The sequence below is a fragment of the Podarcis pityusensis genome, assembly GCF_964106645.2.
Source record: "Podarcis pityusensis genome assembly, chromosome: 13".
Taxonomy (NCBI): Eukaryota; Metazoa; Chordata; class Lepidosauria; order Squamata; family Lacertidae; genus Podarcis; species Podarcis pityusensis.
This window is the reverse complement of record NC_138038.1, coordinates 46,146,429-46,156,991: the sequence shown is the minus strand read 5'-3', so window position 1 is coordinate 46,156,991 and position 10,563 is coordinate 46,146,429. Positions and strand designations below refer to the sequence as shown.

The following is a 10,563-nucleotide window of genomic DNA, read 5'->3' as shown; positions in this document are numbered from 1 at the left end:
AGTGCCGCAGGGAGTAGCTGGTGGCAGTATTGTGATATATTTTCCAGCTGTGGTACTGTATTTCCAGAATGATTTTAGTAGTAACATATTTTACATATTTGCTTGGTGTTTTCAGTGGGGATTGGACAGCTTTGCCTGCCCCCTTGATATGGTCACAAGCACAAGATAAGACTGTGTCTGCCTTCCTTGAAATGGGACTGACTTTGAAATGACTGTTCTACTCAACCATCCTTTTCAAGAGAAGAGATGATGGAAAAATTGAACTCTAGGACTTTCTGTATGGACTCTTTGCTTGAGATGACTGGTCTGAATCATGTGAATCATCTAGTAACCACACAATATACTTATGAGGGGTGGGGTGGCTGGTTATTGGGGAAATATGTGTATATTCTTGGTAAGAGAGTAGTCTCAGTACAGTGGTACATTGGTTCTCAAACGCCTTGGTTCTCAAACAACTTGGAACCCCAACACTGCAAACCTGGAAGTAAGTGTTCCGGTTTGCGAACTTTTTTTGGAAGCTGAACGTGCTCCATTTTGAGTGCCACACTTCCGTTTTTAGTGTTACACTGAGGTCTGTCTGTTTTTGCTATTTATTTTGCGTTTTTGTTTTTGCAGCTTTTTTGTTTTGTTTTTGTGACTGTGCGGAACCCAGTTCAGCTACAGATTGATTGATTGATTGATTGATTGATTGTGTGACTGCAGGACATTGTTTATTGTGTTAACGGAAAAATCTGAGGGCTCCCTTGGACAAAAACAAAGACACCAACCAGGATTACTTGGAGCAAAACAGCAGCCTGTAGGCTTGGCCTTTATTGAACTGTTGCAACAGGGTGCTCCCCTCACTTGCAGGAGAGAGGAAGGACAAAGAAAAATGGTGTGCAAGACATTATAAAGACTTTTGAAATTGCCACCCTCTAGATCACGACCACCCCCAGAAACATCATACAAACATCACAGAAGGGGTGTAACCTAAGACCACCCCTCAGATACATACATCACAGAAAGGAGGGGTTGAGGGAGGAGTTGTGGTGGTACCCTGAGTGTCCTGTCACCTGGCTGATTCCCCCTTTCCCCCTCCCCATGAGTACTTTCCAGGTGACAGAGGGGAGTTTGCAGTTTCCTGCCCCCAGAGGGAAGAGCTGATTATTGTCCTTTGTTCCAGTCCATGCTGAATCCACTCCCATATGCAAGTTCTTTGTGATCTTGATGGTCTTCTGTCTGGGACCATCAGGGTTGGCATAGCAACTGGGCAGGGCTCCTGTGGATGTGCTGGTATGGTAAAGGGATTATGGCTGTCCTGTATCAAACCTTCCCCATTTTGTAGTCCTTCCTTCTTGGAGTAAAATAAAAGTGGAACAGTGCAAATCCTATGTATGGTTGATTTTCTATGAATTTATAACAGAAGCGTAGCGTATGTAGTGTGTGAGTGTGTGTGAAGTTTGTAAAAACTGAATGATGGGGGGGGGGGTTTCCTGCTACAATTGCTTTCATTTTATGGATCAATGGTCTCGCAAGATAGCAAAATTCATGTTAAATTGCTTTTTATGAGTTGTTTTTTAAAGTCTGGAATGGATTCAGTTTGAGAACCAAGATACCACTGTATTGCCGCTTCAGTAATGGAATGCTCTCCCTAGGAACACTGGCTCCACACTTGCATTAGTGCAGATTACATGACATCTGTTGAAATTCCCTTCCCAAAAGAACTATCAAAGATGGAGAAGACTTGTCCCCTTTTCACCCTGCTGCCCACCCCACCCCACCCTTTGTTCATTCATGTTCACAGACTTGTACCTGGACACCAGGAATTGCAACTGAATGAAAATTTGTTCTAAAAACAGAAAAACTGTGTATGTTTCCATATTAAGCTGGTTTGCTAAATCACATGTATGGTGACTTACTATTTGCAGCTTTATCCCTTTTGTTTATGCACAGGAGGGTGATGCAAGCAGGATTTGTATATAGAGTAATGGAAATATTTTACTTATTTCATAAAATTTCCATGCTGTTTGATATTGTACTTTTTATAAGTGGGTGTTTGTTGGAAGGGCAGAGTTCACTTAAATAAATGAATATATTACTCCGGGCTCATAATCAAACCTCTCAACTTGGGGAGACCTAAAATAAATAGCAATAACCTTGCAATCTGCACTGAATTAAATTTTAGGGAGCTATCCTATGCAGAAAAGGTTGGTGAAAAGCAAACTGTTGTAAATTAAGCTGGTGTATAGTTGCATCAAATCCCAACCCTGTTCAGCCTCAAGGGTGCTGCTGCTGCTCCACCCGACAAAGGTAGAACAAGCCTTTAAAATAAGGTTCAATGCCAGGTTGTCAGGTCACATGATCAAGCTAAACAGGTTGGGATCCAGCCTAAGCCACCCACCACCCCTTTGGTCCTGTCTCTGCTACACCCCCAGAAACCCCTTTTGCAGAATTTATAAGTAGTCAGGATGACAAGTTGTACCTGTGTATCTTCAACTGAACCTTCACCTGAACCTGGGTTGGGTAATTAAGACCAGCTCAAGCCAGCTGAGTCAAGAAGCAGCCAGCTAAGATGGAGATCTGTTGCAACCAAACCAGTTCTTACTATAGGACCCCCGCCCCCAATGTCTTGTAAACAATTATGCACTAAGATGGAAATGTTTGCAATTCCTCTCCCTCTCTTTCTCCTCCTGGCAGCAATGAAGCAATACTTAATTGCAATTATATTGTGCCATTAAATCTCCTGGGCAAGTAAAGTGGGTATTAGGCTCTAATTGCTTGAATTAATTGTATTGGTCTATCATTGGAAATGGATGGTTGGGTTCTTCTTCAGAGGTCTCACACAAGATTATTTTCGTTTGGATAGGTCATGCAATATAGTCATTAATACGGAATTCTCTTCTTAAAAATGGAATTCTGTGACATTTGTCTTCCCTGCAAATGATGATAAATATTGTTTTGAAACGAAAGAAATCATTAGGGTATGGCCACAGCTATGAGTAAATTCCCACGGGCATTACAACTTCCCACAAAGATTGTATGGGTACCTGAAACTTGTGAATGCACAGTAAAGCATCATGTGCATAGTGTTTTGGTCTGGAGCATTTATTTCTGGGTGTCTATCAATCAATTGTCACACATTATGTTGGCCATGTTATATTGGCCAAATGTCACTTGCCAGAAAACATTTCTCCCATAGATTTTCCCCAAAGATGTCTTAGGGACATCTACATGTCCACACAATGAAAGATGTCAGGATCCCCAAGGATGTGCTCCACAGGGAGCTGGCTTCAGGCACCAGGCCCATTGGCAGACCAACTCTGTGTTACAAAGATCTCTGCAAAAGTGACATGAAGGCTGACAACATCAACCCTGCCATGTGTGATCTTTTGCAGACAACCACAGTGCCTGGAGTCAGACAATCAGTGTCAGGAGTCCAGGATCCCAACTTGATAACACAGTAAGCGTAGGTAATTAAAAGGAGGATTTATTGTAAAAACAAACAGATAGCTCTGGATAGCTCTAACAAAGCCGCCAGCATTATCACTCAAGATGACCCTTCTGAAGACTTCTTCCGATTCCTACAGAATATGTTGAACTGTCACCCCTTACGTCTCTTGTTTTGCTTCCTGTCTAGCAGCCTTCCCATTCGCTGACTCTTTGGACTTCTTTGATCAGCTTCATCCTCTTCCTGTTCCACTAGGAGGTGGCTCATTCCTGCCAGTCATGTTGTGCATCCATAGCAGTGACCAGAGGAGGAATGACTGCTGGGAGAAGTGTAGAGAGAAGAAAACCTGCAGCAGCACAACTGGACACTTTCATCGGTCCCAGCTGCAATAAAACATGTCTCTCCCATAACACTCTCTACAGCCACAGCAGGCGCTGTAACCTTCCAGCAACTTGGCCTCACCCCTAAAGGCTCACTCCTCCATTGTCTCTTGAAAAAGACAGATGCCAGCTACAAACTATTATGGAAATAATCTTACAGGTGTTAAGTTAGTCGCTCATGGAATTACCCTGAAGTTTCATCTCATCTTTTTTTTAAAAGAAAACTTACTCAACATTAATTAGCTTTCTTATTTGGCTTTAGAAGATGTGGGAAGTCTCCTTCTCTCGTGAGACAAAGAAGATACAAAATATGGGAGGGGAGAGAATATGCTCACACAGTCTTAAGGAACAGAATTGAGATCTTGGCCGTTCCTTGTGGATATTGCTTCCTGACTACATGTGAAGGTGCACGAGGGTATTGGGGGAATGTGTCTTTATAAACTGTGGATATATGAATGTCTTTGACTTGATTCTCAGTAAAGCGGCACCTGGGTTGTGCCTTTTCAGAATGCACTTTTGTCAGAAGGGTTGTGCTGTGGTCTAAACCACTGAGCCTCTTGGGCGTGCCAATCTGAATGTTGGTGGTTCAAATCCCTGCGATGGAGTGAGTTCCCGTTGCTCTGTCCCAGCTCCTGTCAGCCTAGCAGTTCAAAAGCACACTAGTGCAAATAGATAAATAGGTTCCGCTGTGACGGCATTTCTGTGCAGTCTGGCTTCCATCATTGGCTTCCGTCAAGGTGTTCCATTGTGCGAGTAGCAGTTTAGTTATGCTGGCCTCATGACCTGGAATACTGGCTCCCTCGGCCTGAAAGCAAGATGAGCACCACAACCCCATAGTCACCTTTGACTGGACTTAACCGTCTTGAGGTCCTTTACCTTTACTCTCTTTTTTTTTTACCTTTGTCTGTATGCTTTTGAGGTGTTTTGTGAATGAATAGTCCTGTGTTTAATAATTTCATTCGAATGTCATGGGGACAATTCTCTCAGCTCACCTTCACTTTAAGTGAATTATCTACATGCAGCTGACTGATGGATCAATTTTAAAGGTGGTCCATTATGTCCCCCACATACATAGCCCTCAAGGCTGCGGTGAACCCCTCTAAGCTCTCTGTTACAGAGATGGTTTAAGGTAGGTAAGAGAGAGAAGGGGGGTGTCTGCTAATAGAAACTGCCTTGTACTGACTCCAAGCTCTTCACTGACTAGCAGTGGCTCTCCAGGATTTCAGACAGGGGACAGCCCTACTGAAAAGTGCTTGGGATTGGACTTTAGACTTACTGCATGTAAAGAGATGCTCCACCACTGAGGTACAGTGGTACCTCGGGTTACATACGCTTCAGGTTACATACGCTTAAGGTTACAGACTCTGCTAACCCAGAAATAGTACCTCGGGTTAAGAACTTTGCTTCAGGATAAGAACTTTGCTTCCTGCGTGGCGGCAGCAGGAGACCCCATTAACTAAAGTGGTGCTTCAGGTTAAGAACAGTTTCAGGTTAAGAAGAGACCTCCGGAACGAATTAAGTACTTAACCCGAAGTACCACTGCATAGCCACTTCCTGGTGAAATGTGATAGGTCATTCTGGACTTTCCAGTTCATGCAAAATAGTCCTTTCATTTGCAAAGATGAGGAGACAGTTCCTTTTTCAAGGGAAGTCTCTTACGAAATTTGATTTTCTTTTCTATTGTCTACTGTTATTGTTCACAGTAGGGCTTGAAGGATTTTTCAATTTCGGCACTGAGGGTAGGGATGGATTCCTCCTCTCTCATTTCCCTCCCCCATCTGAAATTCAGTTCTTAACACTTCTGCAGAAATTTGTGGGTTAAAACTGCCATGAAAGATTGTCACTTTTCATCCCAGTTTCACCTATTCATCACATTCTTGCATGCAGTTCTCACTAACACGCTCATATTTTAAAAGTAGTCGTAGTATAACACACTTTTGTTCCTAATGTTGGATGGTATGAGCTGTTAAAGATGTTTCTATTACTGCTCTCTCTCCACCCTCAAATAGAAATTTAATACCTGGACTTTAGAGTTCCTTAGGAAGAGGGATTGTGAGTTCAACCACTCTAAGCGCTATAGCTTTGTGAGAGGCATCGGGGTCTTCTAACAACTCCCAGAACTCTTAAAAAACCCAGAAACCTACAATTCAAAGGATTGGTTTTCCTTCTTTAACTGTGTGGTGCAAATGAGATCTGGGTTTCACTGATGAATTACCTCATTCAGGACAAGGGAGACCCCCATCCCCACCGACCCCCTATCCCCCCAAAACAGTACTTCTGTCTTGTCGGGATTTAACCTGAATCTGTCAACTGCCATCCATCCTCCAATAAGAATTAGAAGAATATTTGCTTGCATTTTTCCACTTTTCCTTTTTTGCCTTTTTTGTTAATTTTTATAAGCTCTTCTTTTTCCTTTATTGATAGATTTAAAATAAGTGGATTAATGATACCTGTTTATATGGTCATGATTATTTAACAATATATTAGTTTTCTGATTAGATCGGGACTGCTATAATGCTGTGATTGGATGACACTATTATACCAATGTGATTTAATGATGATACTAAAGCATAATTTTGAAGTAATAGTAGTAGTAATAATAATAATAATAATAATAATAATAATAATAATAATAAATGGTTGCTTTAATGTCAACTGAATTCCGTTTGTTAATTATATATTGCAGGACAAAGTATTTACCATTACTTGAAAAATCTGGAAGTTTTACAAATCCAGTCGATATGCTTCTGTTCAGACAATACTGTGAATTTTGCAGAATTTTCTTTCTGGGGAGAATATAAAATACATCCCCCTTAACCAGGGTCGTTTGCCCTTTTTATATCAACTATTCCCATGAATAGTTAAATATAATTAACTATTATTGCTCCCATATATTATTGCTATGCTTTCAGGAAAGAAGGAAGGAGCGGTGGAGATGGCTAATGCAACATTTGTCACTGAGTTTATTCTTCTAGGATTTCGAGAAATTCAAGAAATGAACATGGCATTTTACACCATTCTCCTACTGATGTATCTTCTCTCCTTAACGGGACACAGCTTAATCATCTTAGTTGTTTTCATGGAGTCCATGCTCCATACTCCAATGTACTTCTTCCTTGTCAACTTCTCCACAGCTGAGATCTGCTCCACCACAGCAGAGATCCCAAAGATGCTGGTCAATGCCTTTTCGGGCAAAACCAACATTTCCTTTGCATGTTGCATGTTACAAGGTTTTGTTGTCTTCACAATGGGGTCTGTTGAATTCATCACTCTTACCCTCATGTCTTTTGACCGCTATGTAGCCATTTGCAAACCTTTGCTCTATAAAACCATTATGACCAACAACCTCTGCCTCTTCCTGACTTTGTTGGCTTGGGTTAGTGGATTTGTTATCATTTTCCCTCAATCAGCTGTAGTTTGGACTTTCCCATATTGTGGACAAAATGTCATTGATCATTATTTCTGTGACGTTGGGCCTGTTTTGAAATTGGCCTGTGCTGATACAACTTTGATGGAGCTGATAGGTCTCATTTATGGTGCTATTTTCATGTGGGGTTCCTTGGGTATCTCATTAATTTCTTATACATACATCATAGTCACCATCATTCGGATGTCTTCTGCCACAGGCCGATCCAAGGCGTTCTTCACATGTGCCTCTCATCTAACTGTTGTTATCATCTTCTACACGGCAGATATGTTTATGTACCTGAGACCTACAACCCAAGGTGACACCCAAGTCAACAAAGTGGTATCTCTTGTGCGCACAAGTCTCATTCCCATGTTGAACCCTTTCATCTACACAATCCGGAACAAAGACTTCAAAGCAGCCCTAAGGAAATCTGTGAGAAGGAAAATGGTGTTATAGCAATTCCCAGAATACTTTTGTGGAGATGGACCTCATGCCCTCAATGTCTGAGTTCTGCTCCACTGCCCAGTAAAGGGAATTAAGATAAAGAAGTGGAACCCAGTTAGTCTTGCCACTGCCTTATGGTTCTCATAAATATAACACTATATCTTGCTTCCAGGATAAGCTGGCCCTTTTTCATGTACCAAATTATGATGTTTTCATACATTTTGCTATTATTTCAGGACAAAGGGAGATGGGAAATGCTACAATCATCACCGAGTTTATTCTTCTGGGATTTAATGAATTTCATGGACTGAATAGGGTGCAGGGTGCAGAGTTAAACTATTACATGACTTTTCCAGCAACTTTTTGTATTAAAGTGAAGGATCAAACTCACAAATTTGAATCTCCTAACAATCTTGAAACAATCTTTGTGCTGGCCATGACAAATGAAAGAAGGAAGCCTGCTGACTTACTACTACTACTACTACTACTAATAATAATAATAATTTGTTGCCTGTCCATCTGACTGGGTTGCCCCAGCCATTCTGGGTAGCTTCCAGCATATATAAAATCATAGTGAATGAATGAATGAATGAATGAATGAATGAATTGTTACAATATAGAAGCAATGCAGCTGCGAACTGCTAACTTGAAAAGTAAACATGACGGGAATGTTGTGACTGTCCGTGGGAAACAGAGGGACAGTCAGCTCACAGGGCAATGCACCGGAATTAGCTCAGAGTGTAATATGAGCTCTTCCTCTTGCTCTTGTGCAGGAAGTAGAGGAGGTGTTTGTCACTCGACTGCTGGAGCTTGAAGAGAGCAGTCATGTTTTCTGTTATGCTTCAAAGACAGAAATAAAAGCATGTAAATACATTTCTGTCTATCTCCTTTTCCCTGCCGGGAGTGCAGGAGGGAGGGGGGGTGTTCTTCTCACGTTGAGAAGAATCGCCTATCGTGACCTAGCCTGGATCTTGCTGGGAATGCAGCCAGGGAGGTCAAAAGGAAACCAAGCCGGGTGCCTGGGAGTGTTGCCAGTTACTCCCGTTAAAGGCTTGATTTCCGACATAAATAAATAACTATCAATATACCATGTTCTGATCTTGTCCAGTATTGAAAGAATATCTACTTTTTCTTCTTCTTCACCTCCTGCTTTTTCTCATTTCCCTCTTCTAGGCATATTCCCAAGACATCTGGGCTCTGTGTCAAAAAATAATTTTTATATATAAATTATTAGATGTTCAGCTACAAGTCTTTGGGCTTAATGCCAGGGGAATTGGGGCAATACACCAACATCAATATTATTCCCTATTTCATACACAGTAGAACAATACTGAATTTTTTTCCTTGTGTGTGGACCATCTTTCTTTCTTAGCTTACTTGGCTGACTGCAACAAATCCTAACATGGGTTATGAGTGAACTGTAATTTCATCAATATGAAGAGAGAGTTATCACAAACCTATCTCATTCAGGAAGTCATTTGTTGCTGTTGTTGTTTTGTCTCTTTTCTCTTATTTTATTATTTTTGATGGGTTCTTTTTTTTACAAAAATGATATTTTATGTTATGAATGTAAGAGAGATATTCAAAAATACACTTTATATTCAAATATAGAAAAGTTGACTGTTGGATTTTTGCCAAATTGTTTAAGTCAAACAATGAAGAGATAGTGGAAGAATATTGATAAAAGGGTTAAAATAATTAAAAATAAATTAAAATATGAAAATAGTCTTAATGTTGAAATGCTGCTAAAATGTGTACAATTGAATCAATTAATGTTGTTGAATAGTTTAATCTTGTTCTTCGGAAAAGGTGCCTTGATAGTAATTAGCCGCTTAATTGGCATGGGATATCTCTGAAGTCTCCAAAGGCTTTTCCTTATTTTGAAAGCCTTAGAGTGTGAGCACGTTCCAAGGAAGAAAATAAAAAAAAAAGCTTACAAAATCAAATGCACCAGAACTTTTGGGTCTTTCATAGCCAATGCTGTTTCTGGAACACGTGGAATACTACTAAGAAGGTATGTGAGAGTACTTCCTATATTGCAATGAAAAGATGGGTACAGTTGTAGAATCGTAGACCCATATAGAATCATAGAATCTTAGATTTGGAAAGGACTAGTCCAATGCCCTGCAATGCAGGAACCTCAGCTAAAGTATCCCTGACAGATGGCCATCCAACCTCTGCTTAAAAAACTCCAGTGAAGGGGAGCTCATCACCTGCTGATGCAGTCTGTTCCACTGTTGAACAGCTCTCACCATCAGAAAGTTCTTCCTGATTATTTTCTGTTCAGTTTTCATGTTAAAGTCTGCAACATGTAGGGCAATACACCTAAAGCCATGGACATGATGAGTGATATAGGATAGATAGATAGATAGATAGATAGATGATAGACAGACAGACAAACAGACAGATAGATAGATAGGTGATAGATAGATAGATAGATAGATAGATAGATAGATAGATAGATAGATAATTGATAGATGATAGATGATAGATGATAGATAGATAGATATAGATAGATGGATAGATGATAGATAGATATAGGTGATGATGATAGATAGATAGATAGATAGATAGATATATAATAATAATAATAATAATAATTTATTATTTATACCCCGCCCATCTGGCTGGGTTTCCCCAGCCACTCTGGGCGGCTTCCAAAAGAATATTAAAATACTATGATACATCAAACATTAAAAGCTTCCCTAAACAGGGCTGCCTTCAGATGTCTTCTAATAGATGATAGCTAGCTAGCTAGCTAGATAGATGGATAGATAGATGATAGATAGATAGATAGATGATAGATGATAGATGATAGATGAGAGAGAGAGAGAGAGAGAGAGAGAGAGAGAGAGAGACAGACAGAGAGAGAGAGATGATAGATAGATAGATAGATAGATAGA

The 10,563-nt window shown here is 40.4% G+C and overlaps 1 protein-coding gene across 1 annotated transcript; it reads left to right on the top strand.

The window, feature by feature from the left end:
- Nucleotides 1–6,742: 6,742 nt before the first annotated feature.
- On the top strand, nucleotides 6,743–7,672 carry LOC308461929 (olfactory receptor 6X1-like; the record flags this gene model as incomplete). Its single annotated transcript, XM_080979098.1, has 1 exon — nucleotides 6,743–7,672. The coding sequence occupies one exon, from the start codon at nucleotides 6,743–6,745 to the stop codon at nucleotides 7,670–7,672; it is 930 nt and encodes a 309-aa protein (XP_080835224.1).
- Between the last annotated feature and the right edge of the window lie 2,891 nt (nucleotides 7,673–10,563).